Genomic DNA, 22620 nt, shown 5'->3' on the forward strand with positions numbered 1-22620 from the left:
TTCCATGTGTACGGAAGTTGATAGCATGAAATCTCTAAAGCTGTATGTAGTCAGGTCTGGTCATACGATCCACCAGAAAAGACAAATGGCACAACAATTAGTACAGATTCATACTTCATAACGCACTTACTGTCCGTATCTGTGAGTCTGCTCCTTTTCACGGTGCAGTTTCTGGAGAAGCTTTGTCAGAAACCTCAAAGGAAGAGGGCTAGCTAGCTAGCTGTACGATGAGTTCCCAAGATATGTTGAAGAATGCCTCCACTCTCGCGTCATACAATGTCTTGCTTCAGGTAAAGTAGCTAGCTATTATAATTACCTATGCCAAACTCATTTTTTGCACTTGATGACAATAGTGTCCTTGCTAAAATACCTTATATCCACCCCCTCAGAGTAGCATGTGGAGGACATACTTTTAAGTTAGTTGTAGTGAAATATCCTTTTATGTAGCATTTTTTTCTGAATGCCTAGATTTTGTAGCAGTTGTTGATGCGATTAGTGTGTGCCCTGAGTGGGACCAGATTCACTGAAAGAGAAGGGAGAAGATTACATCCTCTTGAAAGGTTACCCTCCGGGTGGACAACATCAGCATGGTGTGTGACTGGCAATTAAGAACAGCCTTCTACCCAGCCTCACCGAAACACCTGTCTGCATAAGTGAAAGACTCATGTCTCTCCGTATCCCCCTAGCCAAGATGCGTTATGCTACAAATTGTATTTGTCACATGCGCTGAATACATCAGGTGTAGACCTTACAGTGAAATGCTTACTTACATGCCCTTAACCAACAATGCAGTTTTAAGATGAAAAATAAGTGAAATAAAAGTAACAAATAATTAAAGAGCAGCAGTAAAATAACAATAGCGAGGGGGGTATCTGTTAGTCAACATAATTGAGGTGAAATGTACATCTGTTGCTCTCTCGCTGAAAGGCTGAGGGAGACTGAGCCTCTTCTGAGCGCAGAGGACCAGAAGTGGGCATCTATTATCTCAGTGCTCTATCAGGCAGCAGCCCACTCCATTGGCTACAAAGGTAGGAAACATCAGGACTGGTTCTATGAGAACTCTGACACCATCACAACCTTACTGGACAATATGCGCACAGGGCTACTCTCAACAGCCCCACATCTACTACCCTTTACAAGCAATGGCGTGCATCGCTCAAGGAAGTGCAAACAACCTTGCGTGCTCTGCAGAACAAATGGTGGACGATAAGTCACAGGAATTTCACATTTCTACCAATCAACATTTTATTTTTTATTTAACTAGGCAAGTCAGTTAAGATTTTTATTTTATTTACAATGACGTCCAAACCCTAACCCAGACGACGCTGGGTCAATTGTGCGCCACCCTATAGGACTCTCACGGCCGGTTGTGATACAGCCTGGAATCGAACCAGGGTCTGTAGTGACGCCTCTAACGCTGAGATGCAGTGACTTCGACCTCTGCGCCACTCGGGAGCCGGGCCCTAGAAGTCGGCCCTAGAAGTCACTCCATCTATGGCCCTAGAAGTCGCTCCGTCACTCCCATGAAAACAGCTGATGGTCTGACTCTCTTGAAGGACTAAAACTAGATCTTGATGAAGTGGTCTGACCACTTTGATGCACTACTCAATCAGCATTCTCCTACAGACCTTCCAAGAGGTGTTATCAGCTATCCGTTCCCTCAAGAACAACAAGACTCCTGGCACTGACAGCATCCCGGCAGAGCTACTTAAGAAGGGAGGTTACTTCTGCACCAGAATGCTCCACCAGTACATCACTGAGGTTTGGGACCGTGAGATCGTCCCCCAACAGTGGCGGGATGCAAACATTGTCACCATCTATAAGAACAAGGGTGTCAAGTCCATCTGCGGCAACAGCCGGGGGATATCCCTTCTGGCTGTTGCCGGCAAGGTCCTGGCCAAGGTGATGCTACACAGGCTGGCAAACAACATCACAGAGGAACTGCTGCCAGAGTCACAATGTGGCTTCAGAAAGAACAGGAGTACGGTCCACATGATATTCACGGCATAGCAACTCCAGGAGAAGTGCCGTGAACAACATTAGGACCTTTTCATGGCCTTTGTCAACCTCTCCAAGGCCTTCGACACTGTGAGCAGGGAACTACTATGGGGCATTCTACTCAAATTTGGCTGTCCAGACATATTTATCAACATCCTTTGCCAGTTCCATGATGGGATGATGGCTCGGGTGGCCATAGGAGGGCAGGAGTCAGTGCGCTTTGGTTTGAGGCATGGGTGTGTGCTGGCACCGGTACTCTTTAACATCTTCCTCCTATGTGTCACCCAGCTTCTCCACAAGGAGCTTGAGGACAGCAGCGGGTTGCGGTGGACTTCAGGCTGGATGGAAACCTATTCAACATCAGGAGGCTCCAAGCAACCACCAAGGTTTTGATGGAGCGGTTTCTTGAGCTGCAGTGTGCTGATGACTGTGCTCTTGTGGTCCACACTCTGGAAGACCTTCAGTCCGTCCTTGTAGCGGCTGTGAGGGTCTATAGTAGGATGGGACTGTCTATCAACACCACCAAGACAGAGGTAGTCTACCAATGGAGATCCAGCACTCCACCCACCATGCCTGTCTGCACCATTGAACACAAATCACTGGCAATAGTCCCGTCCTTCAAATACCTGGGCAGCATCCTTTCGGAGGACTGCAGCATCGACCTCAAAATTCAAAATAGGATCAAGCAAGCATCAGAATCCTTCGGGAAACTCAGGTGCAGGGTCTTCCAAAACAGGGATCTCCACCTCCACACCAAAGTCGCCATCTATTAAGCCGTCTGCATCACCACACTTCTTTACAGCTGTGAAGCCTGGGTCATTTACAGTCGCCACAACAAGCAGCTCAAGCGATTCCACATACGATGCCTGCAGTGCATCCTGGGAATCATCTGGTGCAACCGTGTGGCCCATACAGATATACTAAGACCAACGGCAAGAGTATGGAGGCCATGGTCACCCAAGACCAACGGCAAGAGTATGGAGGCCATGGTCACCCAACACCAACTGTAAGAGTATGGAGGCCATGGTCACCCAACACCAACTGCAAGAGTATGGAGGCCATGGTCGCCCAACACCAACTGTAAGAGTATGGAGGCCATGGTCGCCCAACACCAACTGCAAGAGTATGGAGGCCATGGTCGCCCAACACCAACTGTAAGAGTATGGAGGCCATGGTCACCCAACACCAACTGTAAGAGTATGGAGGCCATGGTCACCCAACACCAACTGTAAGAGTATGGAGGCCATGGTCACCCAACGCCAACTGTAAGAGTATGGAGGCCATGGTCACCCAACACCAACTGTAAGAGTATGGAGGCCATGGTCACCCAACACCAACTGTAAGAGTATGGAGGCCATGGTCGCCCAACGCCAACTGTAAGAGTATGGAGGCCATGGTCACCCAACGCCAACTGTAAGAGTATGGAGGCCATGGTCACCCAACACCAACTGTAAGAGTATGGAGGCCATGGTCACCCAACACCAACTGTAAGAGTATGGAGGCCATGGTCATCCAACGCCAACTGTAAGAGTATGGAGGCCATGGTCACCCAACACCAACTGTAAGAGTATGGAGGCCATGGTCACCCAACACCAACTGTAAGAGTATGGAGGCCATGGTCACCCAACACCAACTGTAAGAGTATGGAGGCCATGGTCATCCAACGCCAACTGTAAGAGTATGGAGGCCATGGTCATCCAACGCCAACTGTAAGAGTATGGAGGCCATGGTCACCCAACACCAACTGTAAGAGTATGGAGGCCATGGTCACCCAACACCAACTGTAAGAGTATGGAGGCCATGGTCACCCAACACCAACTGTAAGAGTATGGAGGCCATGGTCACCCAACACCAACTGTAAGAGTATGGAGGCCATGGTCACCCAACACCAACTGTAAGAGTATGGAGGCCATGGTCATCCAACGCCAACTGCGCTCGCTTGGCATGTCATTAGAATGTTTCAGGAGCGCTTGCCACGGAACATCCTGGCCGGTGGTCTGCAGGGGGCAGATTAAGTTCTACAAGGACCAGCTGAAAACATTGCTGAAGAAATGCAACATCAAACCCACAGACCTAGAGGATGCTGCAGCCAACCGTTCCACCTGGTGGCAGTTCTGCCAGATCGTGTACAGAGGTGGGAGGAGGAGAGGAGCACAAAGAGACAGCAAAAACAGCTCAGGAGACATTCAACCATGCCTGCCCCGCCAACAATAGACTGCATAGGCCCCACCTGCAATACAGTTTGTGGATCTCGGATTGGATTCTACAGTCACCAAAGAATTCACCGTTAACTCAGAAGTGGAAGTCGTCATCGGATATGATGGGCTACCATAAGCAAGTGTGTGTTTGTTGTCCTAAGGCATAAAATATTCAAGTGGCAGAAAGACATCTAAGTTACAGAGCAATCTCTATTCCACGTGAGATAATCATGTCCATTGCATGTCTATCTATGTGCCTACTGAATATGTTCCTGGTTATTTTTAGGTCATGTTTCGTGTGCTCACCTTTTTGCTGAACGCATTCACGCTGCGCTTTGTGTCCAAAGAGTTGATTGGCGTAGTCAACGTCAGGTAAGATTGTTTTACTCTGTGGCAATTCCATGGTAACAGAGTGATGCTGGGATTCAGATTTTTCACTTTAAAATGTAGGCCAAACAAAAAACAATGATAGCAAAGTTAAACAAACCATACAACTCTATGCACAAGGATGACTTTGAGCAATTTCCACAGAATATTTTACAAAAACATTTACTTGAAGAACAGTGCAGAAGTGAAGTTTAGGGAGTTGTGTGGTTTGTTTAACTTTGCAATCATTGGTTTCGGTTTGACGTACATTTTAAAGTGGAAAGTGTCTCAGCATCAGTCTGTTACTGTGGAATTGCCTTCTTGTATAACATTACACCTGCTGCAATATGAGCTGTCCAAACCTGCAGTTAAACAAAAACTAACACCCCTACATACTGTGTGTGTGTGTGTGTGTGTGTGCGCAGGTTGACACTGCTGTACTCCACGCTGGTCTTCTTGTCCAGAGAGGCCTTCAGGAGAGCCTGTTTGAGTGGCGGAACAGATCACAACTGGAGACAAGTCATCAACCTGCTATGGCTGACGTGAGTGGGACTATAGGGGAGCTGCTGCTCCACAGTGTTGGCTCTGGTCAGAACATACACAGTTGGGTCTTTCATCGGCACTATCTGCATAACAAATGATTGTGTGTGTGTCATCCTCCCAGGATGCCGCTGGGTGTACTATGGGCATCTCTCCTGGTGTGTGTGTGGCTGTGGCTCCTGGAGGTTCCGGATCCCCTGACCATCCCCCACTACGGCCCCGCTGTGGGGCTCTTTGCCCTGGCCGCACTGCAGGAGCTGCTGGCTGAGCCTCTCTGGGTCCTGGCTCAGGCCCATATGTTTGTCAGGCTGAAGGTGGTTGCTGAGAGCCTGGCCATGGTGGCTAAGTGTGTTCTGACAGTGGTGCTGGTGGTCTCTGCTCCTCAGTGGGGGCTCTACATATTCTCTGCTGCTCAGGTACATACATACGCAGCCCCATCCCTTATACAAATGATCTTATGTTTGTCTATTTAGCGCAAGCGTTTACCCACCTTTTGCATAAAAATGCATTGAAAGTATAGGCAGCATTGCTTAATTCACCGCAATCAGCGTTTACCCACTTTTTTTTTTTTTTTTTTACCACTACATCACTGGTTACAAGGGAGTATGGTTAGAGGGTTGTGTGCATAGAAGGTATTGTCAAAAAGATGAAGTAGTCATGGAGTAAGGTTGTGTTAGTAAATATGAATCTATATAGGTGGAGATGGTATTGCATGCAACCCTCATAAATCACTGTGGACGAGTGTCTACTTAGCTAACTTATACTGGCCTGTCCTTCATAGCTGGTGTACACAGGGTTCCTGGTGCTGTGCTACTTTGTCTACTTCCTGCGTTTCCTGGGCTCTGGGGAGGCCAACAGGAAGTACTTCCCCCTGCAGCGTGTGGCAGACCTGCTGCCCTCCAGAGTTGAAGGAGAGGTAACATTCACCACAACAGCACTAACCGTCACTCACCACATACACTCCTCACTGAGCTAGTATACAGTATACGAAAGCAATTGGTTGTATTAACTGACAAATCAATGATAAATTGATTGTTTGGTTCATTCATTCATATACTATGTCAGGTCACAACTGTGTGTGCTGTCATCCCGTTGTGTGTGTGTCTGTAGCCTGTGATTGACTGGACGTTGGCCAGGCTGACGTGGAGCTTCTTCAAGCAGTCCTTTCTGAAGCAGATCCTGACGGAGGGCGAGCGTTATGTCATGACCTTCCTCAATGTGCTGAGCTTCGGGGAGCAGGGCGTGTACGACATCGTCAACAACCTGGGCTCAATGGTTGCCCGTTTCATCTTCCTGCCCATCGAGGAGAGCTTCTACGTCTTCTTTGCCAAAGTCCTGGAGAGGGGGCGGGACGTCAGGCAGCAGAAACAGGTCAGAGGGCAGAGTCAGCCAATCAAATACCTCACTCATTTCACCATTTGTCAGTGGCCAATGATAAATAAAGTTGTCTGACACACACATCATAGCTCATGCAGATGCATTGATGCCGCTTGCTGATTGGTCTGCAGGAGGAGGTTGCCATAGCAGCTGAAGTTCTGGAGTGTCTGCTGAAGCTGGTGCTTGTGATTGGTCTGATCATCACAGTGTTTGGTTACGCCTACTCTCACCTGGCTCTGGACATCTATGGGGGATCTCTACTGAGCAGTGGTGCAGGTGAGTCAACTAACCAAATGAATCGATTAATTGAGTCAACCACCATAGTCAACTGAATCACTGGAGTTATAGAGATAAAGGAACTTATTCAGCAATGATTGGAATAATCTAATTCCTCAAGCTACTGGTTTTATGTGAGTGGTTGTGTGTAATGATATTTGTGTTATATTGAAGGGCCCAGTCTGTTGCGATGCTATAGCTCCTATGTGCTCCTACTGGCCATTAATGGAATTACTGAGTGCTTTGTCTTTGCTGCCATGAGCAAGGAAGAGGTTGACAGGTGAGAGAAGGCACACACACACACACACACACACACACACACACACACACACACACACACACACACACACACACACACACACACACACACAGTGTGTATCATGTTGCTTACGTTGCCCTCTCGTCTGTCCCCAGGTATAACCTGGTGATGTTGGCTCTGTCTATCTCCTTCCTGCTCCTGTCTTACATGCTGACGTGGTGGGCAGGGGGCATTGGCTTCATCCTGGCTAACTGTCTGAACATGGGCCTGCGTATCCTTCACAGCCTGTTCTACATCCACCGCTACTTCCTGTCTAGCCAGTGGACGCCTCTGCGTGGCCTGAGGCCCTCCCCTCTTCTGCTGCTGGCTCTGGCTCTCAGTGCAGTTCTCACTGCTCTCTCTGAGGTACCACACTATAACTGTTCTCCTCACTGCTTTACTGGGCACGCCAGAGGAGGCTGGTGGGAGGAGCTATACGAAGATGGGCTCATTGTAATGGCTGTAATGGAATAAATTGAGCTGAGTCAAACATGTGGTTTCCATATGGTTTGATGTGTTTGACACCGTTCCATTAATTACATTCCAGCCATTACAATGAGCCCATCCTCCTATAGCTCCTCCAACCAGCCTCCTCTGATACACCCCACATACTGTATACACCATCCAATCACATATCAGCCAATCACACTTAAGTCTGTCTCTGACATTTAATGAAACAGTTATTGTTTCTACCTTACAATCATAGAAATGGGAGTTAGTATACAAACTATATATTTATTCTTCTCAAATAATCAGAGATAATAGTGAGACAGATTGTCTTATCTGTCTATGTATTTATTTACCATAAAATCCGATTTCCGGGCCTCCCGGGTGGCGCAGTGGTCTAGGGCACTGCATCGCAGCGCTAGCTGCGCCACCAGAGACTCTGGGTTCGCGCCCAGGCTCTGTCGCAGCCGGCCGCGACCGGGAGGTCCGTGGGGCGACGCACAATTGGCCTAGCGTCGTCCGGGTTAGGGAGGGTTTGGCCGGTAGGGATATCCTTGTCTCATTGCGCACCAGCGACTCCTGTGGCGGGCCGGGCGCAGTGCGCACTAACCAAGGGAGCCGGGTGCACGGTGTTTCCTCCGACACATTGGTGCGGCTAGCTTCCGGGTTGGAGGCGCGCTGTGTTAAGAAGCAGTGTGGCTTGGTTGGGTTGTGTTTCGGAGGACGCATGGCTTTCGACCTTCGTCTCTCCCGAGCCCGTACGGGAGTTGTAGCGATGAGACAAGATATTTTTTTTATTTTTTTTTATTCAAATCCGATTTCCCATCTGTCTGTACTCTGCTGTTTCAGGGTGTGTTCTGTTGTGACGGAGGATGGTTACTAAGGCTGGTTCACATCGCCGTGGGGGCCGGGTGTCTACTAGGTGTACTTGTCACTGTCCTTCTCACAGAGACAAAACTTGTTCAGTTTGTTCGGACTCAGCTCTTACCTCGCTATGGGAAGAAACACACCTAAACCTGCCCAGCAGAGGAGTAACCTGCCAGCTATAATGAGAGAGAGAGACAGGATAAACCGAATGGCAGAAGGATAGATAGATCTGAACACAGTGACTTGGAGGGGAATGTGGAAACAGCTGCAATCATAAGTGACCATGTCATGGACTGAGGGTGAAGTTGGAATGAGCAGCTCACTGGCCAGAAATATGTGTGTGTGTGTGTGTGTGTGTGTGTGTGTGTGTGTGTGTGTGTGTGTGTGTGTGTGTGTGTGTGTGTGTGTGTGTGTGTGTGTGTGTGTGTGTGTGTGTGTGTGTGTGTGTGTGTGTGTGTGTGTGTGTGTGTGTGTGTGTGTGTGTCAGGAGTAAAAATATTGGCAACATTGATAAAGAAAAAAGTACTGTATAAAATAAATAAAAACAAATACTGAGCTATATTGTATGCTCAAATTTCGGGGAAATTATATTATTATATACTAATACAATTGCTCAGAGAAAGAGATTTTGTTAAACAAGTAATGTTTGCTTTTTCTCAAAAAGATAGTGGTCAATACTCCAGCACCCCTTGCGAGGATAATGGCACTGAGCCTTTTCCTAAAATGTTTTATGAGATTGGAGAATACATTGGGAGGGATCTTAGACCATTCCTCCATACAGAATCTTTCCAGATCCTTGATATCCTTCCTCTGCTGTTATGGACTGCCCTCTTCAATTCAAACCACAGGCTTTCAATGGGATTCAAGTCTGGAGACTGAGATGGTCATTTCAAAATGTTGATATTTTGTGGTCAATTAACAAAAAAAAAGGTGGATTTTAATGTGTGCTTGGGGTTATTGTCTTGCAGGAAAATCAACTTGTAGCCAAGTTTCAGCCTCCTGGCAGACGCAACCAGGGTTTTGGCTAAATTGTTCTGGTACTGGGTAAAGTTCATGATGCCGTTGGGGCCCCAGGACCAGTGGAAGCAAAATAGCCCCATAACATCAATGATCCACCACCATATTTTACAGTAAATATGGGGTTCTTATCTGCATAGGCATCTGTCTTTTGCCACCAAACCCACCACTGGTGTGCGTGGCCAAAGAACTCTATTTTCATCTCATCTGACCATAGCACTGGTTCCAGTCCAAATGCGTTTAGCAAACTCCAGGCGGTTACATTTATTGGATGACATGAAAATAGAGCTCTTTTTGTGTGTACAGTATGAGCAAGCACTGAAAACACTGTTTCACCTGCACATTGTTGAGTTTTTTTTAATGTAAACAGCTTGAGAGGTAGGCTATTTTGTAACCAAATTAGGTTTTGATAAATAAAAACAGGTGGATTTTGAATAATTGTTATTTGTAGCCTACTACAGATTAGATACAGTGTATTAGGGAAATTTGTCCCATATCATTGTATAAGTATCATAACAAAAAAGTCTGAAATCACAAATGCTCATATTCCTGCCATCTTTCTGAGCGATACAAAATTAATCTGTACATTGCTAATTTACTCTGCATGGCAGCGAATATTGTCTAGTATCAATCAATCATTGAAATTCAATGGCATTAATTGCGTCGAGTTTCCCGCCACCCCACATCCATCCTTTTGTGCTTCTCGTGATGTTGTTGCCATGGAAACGGAGCAGTCAGACCTACTGCACGAGTTCCCACCCTGCGAGAGTAAAAAAGGCTATGGAATCAAAAAAGTCCAACCTGGTCTTTGGCCTACAAAATTAGACTTTGATTTAAAAGAACATGGGGAGGGGGGATACAAACGAAAAGTTGCATTTAGGATAGAAAATTGATGCAGAAAAATTATCTCGAGATAGGTCTGTATTGAATTTCATTTTTTGTATTAACTGGTGCTTTATTGCATGGCTCACGACGACTGGCTGTGTATACTTGTTTTCTTATGCTTTATCCTTGTTCGGTCCGCGCGTCGTTGTTTGTGGCAGGATATAAGTTGAATTGATTTAGATATGCATTTGTAATTTAAACAAAGAGAACACAATGCCTTGGGCAGAGTATGTCAATATTTTCCCTTTAATCGCTCAAATACATTAACAAGTCCATCAGTGCGGGACGCCTCTTGACAGCACCAGGTTGAGAAAGTGAATGATCGAGCATGCGCAGTTGAGGTTCGTGCCATATTGGAACGAGGCAGAGGACAGGAGAAAGACGGGGGTAACGTTTTAAATTTACTTGGAAGAACTAGGAAAAGGTGAGATTCACGTACGTGGACGAAATACTTACCTATTATTTACTATTCTCAGCTGCCTTGGTGGCTCCCGTGTGTTTTTTCCTGGTGTCGAATAAGCTGTATTGTGCTCGACTGAGTAGGCAGCGCCATACCCATACTTGACATTTCAGTTGTTAACTTGCTCGTGGTCAGTGGAAACGGTGCACCAGCTTCGCGCGCCCGATCAATTTCCTCTCACTGACTTTAATATCCACGATCAACATTGTAAACCCGTCATAGGCAAGCCAGCTTTTGTTATTCTCCTTTTCTCATTTCAATGTAGTCAATACAATTTTACTTGAACACAATATAACATTGAAAGTTGGGGTGGCGCATTACGCATTTGCCTGGAAGATTGTGTCAACAGTAGATTGCAATATTGCTGATGCTGACATAAACTATCCTTGAAAAGTCAGACTAGCTTTTTCTAGATTAGTGTTTTATCTGATGTTTGTTTAGCTTGCGATGTGTCATTGCAAGCGGCCTGATGTAGTAACATCGTAAACATTTTAACATTGTAGTTATTACACAGTACAGCCTATTACACTGTTTCACTGTAGTCTATGGCTGGCTATATGTGACCAATGCAATCCTTGTATGTGACCAATACTATATTGACTGTTTCTTACAGCCCTTTTCGCAACCAAATATGAAGATATTATGTGTAGGCTGGCATTAGCATTTTTGTGCTGAGTTTGTCATGGTCAACCAACACCTTTTCTGAGATAGGAATATCTCTTTCAGCTACTGGCGGGAACACCTGTCGCGAGGCAGAGGCTGCTAGTGTGCAATTTATAACCTCAAAAGTGCAGACTCCACACGCATTGCGATCACATCCCATGATCGTTTGATATTACTGCTTTGACAGGAAGGGGTTTTTCAGCTTGATTTCGGGGGGAGGGGGGAATGGGTGTATAATATGAGATGGAGAAAGAGGGAGATGGTGGACTTGGACTGTATAAGTGTGTAGTATGTGAGATCTAAAGGCCACTGAGTACCAGGCCCTAAACAGATGTACTTCTACAGAGGTGTTTATTTATTAACATCCTATCTTTTGTATCTTTTTCAGTTGGATCAAAGTGGTTTTAGCTGTTGCTAATACAGTCTCCTGGGTGGTGTTGGGAACACAGTAGGGGCATCATGAACCCCGAGACACAGGAATCTGGTGAGTCTCACAATGGTTGAATGGCAGAGGTGTATTCAGATGATATTTCTGTCTTTGTAAATAAGTTTGTGTGTGTCTTTCAGAAGGCGGCTCTGAACTGGAGTCTGACTTCAACTGGGATGAATATCTAGAGGAGAATGGAGTATTGGCGGTTCCACATCACGCCTTCAAACATGTATGTCTTATCACACTGCATCAGGGCCCATTTGCAGATATGGTACTTATATTTAGGGCCCAGAGTTTTTTGTGGTCATGGCCATATTTATTGTATATCTACATACACACCCTTCCCTCCCTCTCAGGTAGACCGTAGCCTGCAGACAGGGCTGGCTCCAGGGATGAGTTTGGAGGTGTGTGTGCGTTCGGAGCCTGACCAACCCTACTGGGTGGCAACCATCATCACCACCTGTGGCCAACTGCTGCTGCTGCGCTACGAGGGTTACCACGACGACCGACGAGCAGACTTCTGGTGTGACATCATGAACTCTGACCTCCACCCTCTGGGCTGGAGCAGACAGCACAGGCAACCAATGAGACCGCCTGAGGGTGAGTAGGGGGTGACATAGGGTTTGATGGAAATAGACATTTGTGTTGCTGTAGACCGGTTTGGCCCTGTGCTCAAATAAATGCATTGGAAAACTCTGTTAAAACTTTTCATACAGGAATGAACAGGATACAGATGTACAAAATGCATAAATATGATGTGTGTCCAGGTGTCCGTGAGAAACATGCTGACTGGGATGCTGTCCTAGAGGAGGCTCTGGCTCAGGGAGGGAGTGCACCAGCACACCTACTGGAGGGGGTGAGTCTGGGGGGAGGGAGGAGCAGGGAGGGTGGGGACACTAGGACCATAACTATAGTTGGGACCTATTCAACATTACTAATAATTTCAGAACAGCTTGATTGTTTAGTATCAATAAATGTCCATAAAAAATAAAAATAAACTTCTCTGTCTGTGTCCAGGCCCAGACAGGGGGAGACCTGTTCCCCCTGGGGTGGTGTGTGGAGCTGCAGGACAGTGTAGACCCGGGGGTGGCCTGGGGGGCCCAGGTGGAGGACAACGTAGGGGGCCGGCTGTGTCTGCGCTACACTGGGACGGAGGGGCTCACCCAGTCACAGACCAGGCGCTGGGTATTCTACCTGGACCCCCTCTTACACCCACCTGGCTGGGCTGAGGAGAACAGCTTCTCTCTCACCCCACCTGCTGGTAAGAAACAGAACTGCCTTTGCACCTTGTGGCGCTGTTGACCAACCCTGGTTTTGGAAAACTAGGGTAAACACAAATACACCTCAATCAATGAATCATCAAGATCTTGTTGAATAAGATGTGTTAATGCTGGGCTGGTTGCTTGGTGACCACTGTTGTGTGTGTGTGTGTGTTTAAGTATTAGTGAAAGTTAGTGATAATGTCACTGTGCTGTGTTGCAGTGCTTCGTGGTTTGCGCAGCGAGACAGAGTGGGAGGAGGTGAGAAAGAACATTAGACAGCCTAAAGAAGAGGCCATCAATGAAGACTTCTTTAAGGTATTCTCTCTCTCTCTCCCTCTCCCCCACCCTCTTTCTGTGTCCCTCTCCCTCTGGCATATCTCCTGTGTGTGTGTTTGTAGGACAGGCCAGTCCTCTCTCCTCACTGCTTCTCTGAGGGGATGAAGTTAGAGGCAGTGGACCCCGCTGCCCCCTTCAACACCAGCCCAGCTACTGTCACCAAGGTAACGCTCACATGTCACCATAGTAACACCCTCACCTCATCCACACAGCATCCGTCTTCTCATGATAAGTGTTTACCAATGACACAATTATCATGTGGTAGGTTTCCCCTAGTTCAGGGGTGGGCAAACTTTTTGACTCGCGGGCCACAATGGGTTCTAAAATTTGACAGAGGGGCCGGGCCAGGAGCATTTGGAGGGAGTGTTTGGGCCGGATATACTAAAGCATTAAATGTAGTGTGTGCAAACCTCATAGCACAGTAAGAACACTACAACCCAATTTATTAACTGTCTTTCAAATGTGAAAAATAGCCCTTATCAGTTAATAAATTTGTCTCAAGGAATATTTACATTTACATTACATTTAAGTCATTTAGCAGACGCTCTTATCCAGAGCGACTTACAAATTGGTGCATTCACCTTATGATATCCAGTGGAACAACCACTTTACAATAGTGCATCTAACTCTTTTAAGGGGGGGGGGTTAGAAGGATTACTTTATCCTATCCTAGGTATTCCTTAAAGAGGTGGGGTTTCAGGTGTCTCCGGAAGGTGGTGATTGACTCCGCTGACCTGGCGTCGTGAGGGAGTTTGTTCCACCATTGGGGTGCCAGAGCAGCGAACAGTTTTGACTGGGCTGAGCGGGAACTGTACTTCCTCAGAGGTAGGGAGGCGAGCAGGCCAGAGGTGGATGAACGCAGTGCCCTTGTTTGGGTGTAGGGCCTGATCAGAGCCTGAAGGTACGGAGGTGCCGTTCCCCTCACAGCTCCGTAGGCAAGCACCATGGTCTTGTAGCGGATGCGAGCTTCAACTGGAAGCCAGTGGAGAGAGCGGAGGAGCGGGGTGACGTGAGAGAACTTGGGAAAGTTGAACACCAGACGGGCTGCGGCGTTCTGGATGAGTTGTAGGGGTTTAATGGCACAGGCAGGGAGCCCAGCCAACAGCGAGTTGCAGTAATCCAGACGGGAGATGACAAGTGCCTGGATTAGGACCTGCGCCGCTTCCTGCGTGAGGCAGGGTCGTACTCTGCGAATGTTGTAGAGCATGAACCTACAGGAACGGGTCACCGCCTTGATGTTAGTTGAGAACGACAGGGTGTTGTCCAGGATCACGCCAAGGTTCTTAGCACTCTGGGAGGAGGACACAATGGAGTTGTCAACCGTGATGGCGAGATCATGGAACGGGCAGTCCTTCCCCGGGAGGAAGAGCAGCTCCGTCTTGCCGAGGTTCAGCTTGAGGTGGTGATCCGTCATCCACACTGATATGTCTGCCAGACATGCAGAGATGCGATTCACCACCTGGTTATCAGAGGGGGGAAAGGAGAAGATTAATTGTGTGTCGTCTGCATAGCAATGATAGGAGAGACCATGTGAGGATATGACAGAGCCAAGTGACTTGGTGTATGTGGTGTATGTATATGACTTGGAATATGCAAGATATGGCATTTACATACTATTTCGCAGATACCGGGATGAGGAAATGTAAATAGATTAAAATAACATACGCACTGTGATTTATCAAGATTGCGTCTGTTTTTAATAAGTTTCAATCGAAGGTGCAAAGTTAAAGAAATCAACATTTATTGAAAAATGGAATCACTTTCAACATTCAAAACATATTATTACACAACGAAATACTCAAGCTCAATAATATCTACTTGTGTTAAACTCCGCAAAATCATGGATGGATTGTCCTGACCGCGCGCTCTACAAACTCGCCACGGACGCCCTCGCCTTCACGCGCAAACAGTACACGTGTATCGTTGCCAAGCACACAGACATAGGCTGTATTAAATATCCTACCTGCAGCTGAAAATTTAAATTTAAATTAAGAGCGATGTGCGGCGTGTTAATAAAGCTACTGTACCGCTGCTGTGCGTAAATGCGCATTGCTCTTAATTAAAAGACGCACTTCCAAACTTTCCATATGCATTTTTTCATAACACAGCAGAAAAACTCACCATTTCAGTGGGAACAGTGTTGTTGGTCTCCCTTTTTTGCCAGTGCATCAAAGTCTGGAGTTAGTTTTGTTGTGGCAATTCTCGCTTAATGGTGACGTGAAACGAAGTGAAAATTAAAGTGAAATAAAGAGAAATACGCGCCACTCCAACAACGGTCAATGTGTTTTGAGTGCGCCATCTATTGGGGAAACGTGGGCATTGCAGGGAAAGGGGAAAAAAATGAGGTTTTTACTATAATTTGGACAAGTTCGGCGGGCCGGATTAAAAAGCCTAACGGGCCGTATGTGGCCCGCGGGCCGTAGTTTGCCCATGTCTGCCCTAGTTGTATGTGGCTGTAGCAGTGATGTCATCATTGTGTTCCCCAGGTGCTGAGCGACCAGTACTTCAGGGTGCAGATGGACAGCCTGCAGGGAGACAGTGAAGGGGCGGGGCCTGGCTTATCCTTACTCTGTCACTATGGGAGCACCGGAATCTTCCCTGCCCAATGGAGCCTTAAAAATGGGGTACCCCTCAGTCCCCCTCCAGGTAGGGCAGAATACACTCACCTCAGGCATTCTACTGGTCCAGTGAAATGGATCACAGAGTTTACTGTGTCCCTGGGTATGTGGGTGTGTAGGTTACCAGGGCCAGAACTTTGACTGGGTGGATTATCTGAAACAGTGTGGAGCGGAAGGAGCGCCAGAGAGCTGTTTCCCCATGGTGAGACACACACAACCACACACACGTTTGTTTTACTATCCTTTTTGGGACCAAAGAGTTGATTCCCATTCTAAATCCTATTTTCCCCTAACCCTTATCCTAACCCAAAACCTAACCCCTAATTCTAACCCTAACTGTAAAACTAACCCTGAGCCTAAAATAGCCTTTTTCCTTGTCGGGACCAGTGAAATGTCCCCACCTGTACGAATTTTCCTTGTTTTACTATCCTTGTGAGGACTTCTGGTCCCTACAAGGATAGTAAAACCAAAAACACACACCACTCCAACTGATATGATGACAGGTGTTTTCTCCCCAGGGGCAGAGTGATCATGACTTTGTTGAGTCCATGAGGTTGGAGGCTGTGAATCCTGTCTCTCCTGAGCAAGTTCACGTGGCAACCGTAACCAGGGTCAGAGGTCAGCACATCTGGTTGCATCTGGAAGGTGAGAACAGAACAGCTGGAGGAGAGAGAAAAGGGCTGGGTTGGAGGGATGTAAGGTTTTGGGGGAGGGACAATAATGTTGTTGGGTGTCAATTTCACCTACCTGAATACTCAGTCTTATTATATATACAGTACCAGTCAGAAGTTTGGACACACCTACTCATTCAAGGGTTTTCCTTTATTTTCCTTTATTTTTTAAATAACACATATGGAATCATGTAGTAACCAGAAAAGTGTTAAACAAATCAAAATAAACTCAGCAAAAAAAGAAACGTCCTCTCACTGTCAACTGTGTTTATTTTCAGCAAACTTAACATGTGTAAATATTTGTATGAACATAACAAGAGTCAACAATTGAGACATAAACTGAGCAAGTTCCACAGACATGTGACTAACAGAAATGGAATAATGTGTCCCTGAACAAAGGGGGGTGTGTCAAAATCAAAAGTAACAGTCAGTATCTGATGTGGCCACCAGCTGCATTATGTACTGCAGTGCGTCTCCTCATGGACTGCACCAGATTTGCCAGTTCTTGCTGTGAGATGTTACCTCACTCTTTCACCAAGGCACCTGCAAGTTCCCAGACATTTCTGGAGAGAATGGCCCTAGCCCTCACCCTCCGATCCAACAGGTCCCAGACGTGCTCAGTGGGATTGAGATCCGGGCTGTTCGCTGGCCATGGCAGAACACTGACATTCTTGTCTTGCAGGAAATCACGCACAGAACGAGCAGTATTGCTGGTGGCATTGTCATGCTGGAGGGTCATGTCAGGATGAGCATGCAGGAAGGGTACCACATGAGGGAGGAGGATGTCTTCCCTGTAACGCACAGCGTTGAGATTGCCTGCAATGACAACAAGCTCAGTCCGATGGTGCGGTGACACACCGCCCCAGACCATGACGGACCCTCCGCCTCCAAATCGATCCCGTCTCAGAGTACAGGCCTCGGCGTAACGCTCATTCCTTCGATGATAAACGCGAATCCGGCCATCACTCTTGGTGAGACAAAACCGCGACTCGTCAGTGAAGAGCACTTTTTGCCAGTCCTGTCTGGTCCAGCGACGGTGGGTTTGTGCCCATAGGCGACGTTGTTGCAGGTGATATCTGGTGAGGACCTGCCTTACAACAGGCCTACAAGCCCTCAGTCCAGCCTCTCTCAGCCTATTGCGGACAGTCTGAGCACTGAGCACTGATGGAGGTATTGTGCGTTCCTGGTGTAATTCGGGCAGTTGTTGTTGCCATCCTGTACCTGTCCTGCAGGTGTGATGCTCAGATGTACCGATCCTGTGCCGGTGTTGTTACACGTGGTCTGCCACTGCGAGGACAATCAGCTGTCCGTCCTGTCTCCCTGTAGCGCTGTCTTAGGCTTCTCACAGTACGCACATTGCAATTTATTGCCCTGGCCACATCTGCAGTCCTCATGTCTCCTTGCAGCATGGGACCCTGGGCATCTTTCTTTTGGTGTTTTTCAGAGTCAGTAGAAAGGCCTCTTTAATGTCCTAAGTTTTCATAACTGTGCCCTTAATTGCCTACCGTCTGTAAGCTGTTAGTGTCTTAACGACCGTTCCACAGGTGCATGTTCATTAATTGTTTATGGTTCATTGAACAAGCTCTGGAAACAGTGTTTAAACCCTTTACAATGATGATCTATGAAGTTATTTAAATTTTTACGAATTATCTTTGGGTCCTGAAAAAGGGCAGTTTCCTTTTTTGCTGAGTTTATATTTTAGATTCTTCAAAGTAGCCACCCTTTGCCTTGATGACAGCTTTGCACACTCTTGGCATTCTCTCAACCAGCTTCCCGAGGAATGCTTTTCCAACAGTCTTGAAGGAGTTCCCACATATGCTGAGCACGTGTTGGCTACTTTTCCTTCACTCTGCAGTCCAACTAATCCCAAACAATCTCAATTGGGTTGAGGTCAGGTGATTGTGGAGGCCAGGTCATCTGATGCAGCACTCCATCACTCTCCTTCTTGGTCAAATAGCCGTTACACAGCCTGGAGGTGTGTTTTGGATCATTATCCTGTTGAAAAACAAATGACAGTCCCACTAAGCTCAAACAAGATGGGATGGCGTATTGCTGCAGAATTCTGTGGTAGCCATGCTGGTTAAGTGTGCCTTGAATTCTAAATAAATCACAGACAGTATCACCAGCAAAGCACCATCACATCTCCATGCTTCATGGTGGAAACCGCACATGCGGAGATCATCTGTTCACCTACTCTGCGTCTCACAAAGACACGGCGGTTGCAACCAAAAATCTAAAATTCGGACTCATCAGACCAAAGGACAGATTTCCACCGGTCTAATGTCCATTGCTTTTGTTTCTTGGCCCAAGCAAGTCTATTCTTATTATTGGTGTCCTCTAGTAGTGGTTTCTTTGCAGCAGTTTGACCATGAAGGCCTGATTCACACAGTCTCCTGTGAACAGTTGATGTTGAGATGTGTCTGTGACATTTATTTGGGCTGCAATTTCTGAGGTGCAGTTAACTAATGAACTTATCCTCTGCAGCAGAGGTAACTCTTGTGTCTTCCTTTCCTGTGGCGGTCCTCATAAGAGTCAGTTTCATCATAGCGCTTGATGGTTTTTGCGACTGCACTTGAAGAAACTTTAAAAGTTCTTGAAATTTTCCGTATTGACTGACCTTCATGTCTGAAAGTAATGATGGTCTGTCGTTTCTCTTTGCTTATTTGAGCTGTTCTTGCCATAATATGGACTTGGTCTTTTACCAAATAGGGCTATCTTCTGTATACCACCCCTACAACACAACTGATTGGCTCAAATGCATTAACCTTTCTAGGACACACGTTCCGCTAGCGGAACCCCCCCACAACATTCCGCTGAAAAGGCAGCGCGGGAAATTCAAAAATATTTTTGGGAAATATGTAACTTTCACACATTAACAAGTCCAATACAGGAAATGAAAGATAAACATCTTGTTAATCTACCCATCGTGTCCGATAAAAAAAAATTAAAAAAAATGCTTTACAGCGAAAACACCACATATGATTATGTTAGATCACCACCAAGTTCAAAAAACACACAGCCATTTTCCCAGCCAAAGATAGGAGTCACAAAAACAGAAATAGAGATAAAATTAATCACTAACCTTTGATGATCTTCATCAGATGACACTCATAGGACATCATCTTACACAATACATGTATTTGTTGTTCGATAATGTGCATATTTATATCCAAAAATCTTAGTTTACATTGGCGCCATGTTCAGAAATGCCTCCAAAATATCCGGAGAAATTGCAGAGGGCCACGTCAAATAACAGAAATACTCATCATACACTTTGATGAAAGATACATGTTTTACATATAATTAAAGATACACTTGTTCTTAATGCAACCGCTGTGTCAGATTTCAAAAAAAGTTTACGGAAAAAGCACACCATGCAATAATCTGAGACAGCGCTCAAATATAAATAACATTTCTCCGCCATGTTGGAGTCAACAGAAATACGGAATTACATCATAAATATTCCCTTACCTTTGAATATCTTCATCAGAATGCATTCCCAGGAATCCTAGTTCGACAATAAATTGTTGTTTTGTTCGATAATGTCAATTATTTATGTCCAAATAGCTGCTTTTGCTAGCGCGTTTAGTACACATATCCAAACACTCGTGCAAGTGACGCATAACGTCGGACGAAAACTTCAAAAAGTTATATTACAATTCGAATAAACTGGTCAAACTTAGTAGAGATTCAATCTTCAGGATGTTGTTATCATATATATGCAATAACGTTCCAACCGGAGCATTCCTTCATGTCTGTAAAAGTTATGGAACGCAAGGCGATATCATGAGAAATGCGCGTGACCAGGAACTGGCAATCTGCCAGACCACTGACTGAAACACCTCCCATCCGGCCCCACATCACAGTATACACTTCATTCAACGTTCTACCGACTGTTGACATCTAGTGGAAGGCGTAGGAAGTGCAAACAAATCCATATCTTCCTGGGATTTGAATAGGCGATGAGTAGAAAAAACACCAGCCTCAGACTTCCTGTTTGGAAGTTTGCCTGCCATATGAGTTCTGTTATACTCACAGACATAATTCAAACAGTTTTACAAACTTCAGAGTATTTTCTATCCAATAGTAATAATAATATGCATATATTAGCATCTGGGACAGAGTAGGAGGCAGTTCACTATGGGCACGCAGTTCATCCAAAGTGAAAATGCTGCCCCCTATCCCTAAAAAGTTAAGAAGGAAAGAAATTCCACAAATGAACTTTTAACAAGGCACACCTGTTAATTTAAATGCATTCCAGGTGACTACCTCATGAAGCTGGTTGAGAGAATCCCAAGAGTGTGAAAAGCTGTCATCGAGGCAACGGGTGGCTACTTTGAAGAATCTAAAATCTAAAATTGATTTGTTTAACACTTTTTTGGTTACTACATGATTCCATATGTGTTATTTCGTAGTTTTGATGTCTTCACTATTATTCTACAGTATAGAAAATAGTAAAAATTAAGAAAAACCCTTGAATGAGTAGGTGTGTCCAAATCTGTTTTACTGGTTCTTTACATATTCTATTCAACCACATGTTCAGCCACTCATAAACTCCCCTCTGCTTTGTGTGTTCTTCTCAGGGTTGAAGCAGCCTCTCCCTGACATCATCACTCATGTGGACTCCCTGGACATCTTTCCAGTCAGCTGGTGTGAGAGTAATGGCTATCCCCTCCAACACCCCTACAAACCTAGAGGTCAGGCTCCAAACAAGAACCTCCTGACCATTTTGGTGATTGGTCTATATCAGTGTTTTATCTGAAGGTTACTGGCATGTGTAGATGTTGACTTTTGTTCCTGTTCTGTTGCAGCTCAGAGGAAGAGCCGTGTGGCCGTGGTGCAACAAGAGAAGCAGTGAGCTTTGAAGATCTTGATTATTACAGAGAGCGAGGGATTAGAAATTTAAAAAAGCTAAATTTACCTCTACTGTTACCCAACTTTGTAACGTATGTTATTTTATTTTTAACTGTATGTTTATTTTGGTTTGATCCGATTGCAGATCTCCACTTAAAGCCACGGCCCCTGATGCAGCGAGGCAGCAGGATCTGAACCAATCGGAGAACGGTGAGTGTAATTCCTTGTGAAAAATCATTTGTGGAAAAATAATGCGTATGAGAAAATCTTACATGTGTGTGTGACTGTCTATGTCAGCAGCTCAGGGTAACGGGAAGTACAGCTGCCCAAAGATCTATTTCAACCACCGCTGTTTCTCTGGCCCCTACCTGAACAAGGGCCGTATCGCTGAGCTGCCCCAGAGCATTGGCCCTGGCAACTGTGTCCTGGTGCTGAAAGAGGTGAATGAGAGAGCAGCACACCTCTACCAGCTCCTCTATCTTACACAGGCACAACTGTAGATGACAACTCATTGTTATCCCCATACAGATACATATTCTATTTCATTCTGTGGAGTATCCTACTATGTCATCTTCTATGGCTTTCTAACCTCCCTGTATCCTGTCCTGTGGTCCAGGTGTTGACTCTGCTGATCAGCTCGGCCTACAAGCCCAGCCAGGTGCTGAGGGAGCTCCAGCAGGACCCAGAGCTCAGGGGGCACGGCCAGGGAGAGACTCTGAAGGCCAAGTCAGTCTACCCACCACACTATAACACCATAATAATGCTACGTTAATAACACTCACTTTATATGATGATGTGGATGAGATACACTCGCACTGCTTCATAGGGATCATTAACTATATGCAGAACAATGACTTAGGCTAAGTCAGTGGACATTAGAGTATACACCATAACAACAAATCAAATCAAATTGTATTGGTCACATACACATTTAGCAGATGTTATTGCTGGTGTAGTGAAATGCTTGTGTTCCTGGCTCAGACAGTGCAGTAGTATCTAACAATTCACAACAATACACACAAATCTAAAAGTAAAATAATGGAATTAAGAAATATAT

General features: G+C 45.9%; 2 protein-coding genes and 1 long non-coding RNA gene across 7 annotated transcripts in view; 2 read left to right on the top strand and 1 right to left on the bottom strand.

Annotated features, from left to right (window-relative positions):
* rft1 (RFT1 homolog) lies at window positions 1-9822 on the top strand. The gene is made up of 10 exons (XM_071337264.1): window positions 1-290; window positions 4483-4568; window positions 4988-5104; window positions 5227-5518; window positions 5884-6018; window positions 6213-6473; window positions 6611-6755; window positions 6930-7035; window positions 7170-7419; window positions 8350-9822. The coding sequence occupies exons 1-10, from the start codon at window positions 228-230 to the stop codon at window positions 8512-8514; spliced, it is 1620 nt and encodes a 539-aa protein (XP_071193365.1). The 5' UTR covers window positions 1-227; the 3' UTR covers window positions 8515-9822.
* Window positions 8719-11046, bottom strand: LOC139536604 (uncharacterized). The gene is made up of 2 exons (XR_011667338.1): window positions 10726-11046; window positions 8719-10144 (listed from the first exon to the last, which is right to left on the bottom strand). It is a non-coding gene; the product is annotated as an uncharacterized lncRNA (long non-coding RNA).
* LOC139536601 (scm-like with four MBT domains protein 1) overlaps window positions 10614-22620 on the top strand; it is a 26399-nt gene continuing 14392 nt past the window's right edge. The window contains exons 1-16 of one of the 5 annotated variants that reach the window (XM_071337258.1): window positions 10614-10704; window positions 11781-11876; window positions 11960-12051; window positions 12179-12422; window positions 12590-12678; window positions 12840-13083; window positions 13305-13399; window positions 13483-13584; window positions 15907-16066; window positions 16158-16240; window positions 16542-16683; window positions 21293-21406; window positions 21521-21563; window positions 21709-21773; window positions 21861-22003; window positions 22180-22289. In XM_071337258.1, the coding sequence (XP_071193359.1) occupies window positions 11852-11876; window positions 11960-12051; window positions 12179-12422; window positions 12590-12678; window positions 12840-13083; window positions 13305-13399; window positions 13483-13584; window positions 15907-16066; window positions 16158-16240; window positions 16542-16683; window positions 21293-21406; window positions 21521-21563; window positions 21709-21773; window positions 21861-22003; window positions 22180-22289 (1751 nt within the window). In that variant the 5' untranslated portion in view covers window positions 10614-10704; window positions 11781-11851. The remainder of the gene's footprint in view (window positions 10705-11780; window positions 11877-11959; window positions 12052-12178; window positions 12423-12589; window positions 12679-12839; window positions 13084-13304; window positions 13400-13482; window positions 13585-15906; window positions 16067-16157; window positions 16241-16541; window positions 16684-21292; window positions 21407-21520; window positions 21564-21708; window positions 21774-21860; window positions 22004-22179; window positions 22290-22620) is intronic. The other 4 variants (XM_071337257.1, XM_071337259.1, XM_071337261.1 and 1 more) reach the window with 4 other exon arrangements.

Source organism: Salvelinus alpinus, chromosome 12, assembly GCF_045679555.1.
Source record: "Salvelinus alpinus chromosome 12, SLU_Salpinus.1, whole genome shotgun sequence".
Taxonomy (NCBI): domain Eukaryota; kingdom Metazoa; phylum Chordata; class Actinopteri; order Salmoniformes; family Salmonidae; genus Salvelinus; species Salvelinus alpinus.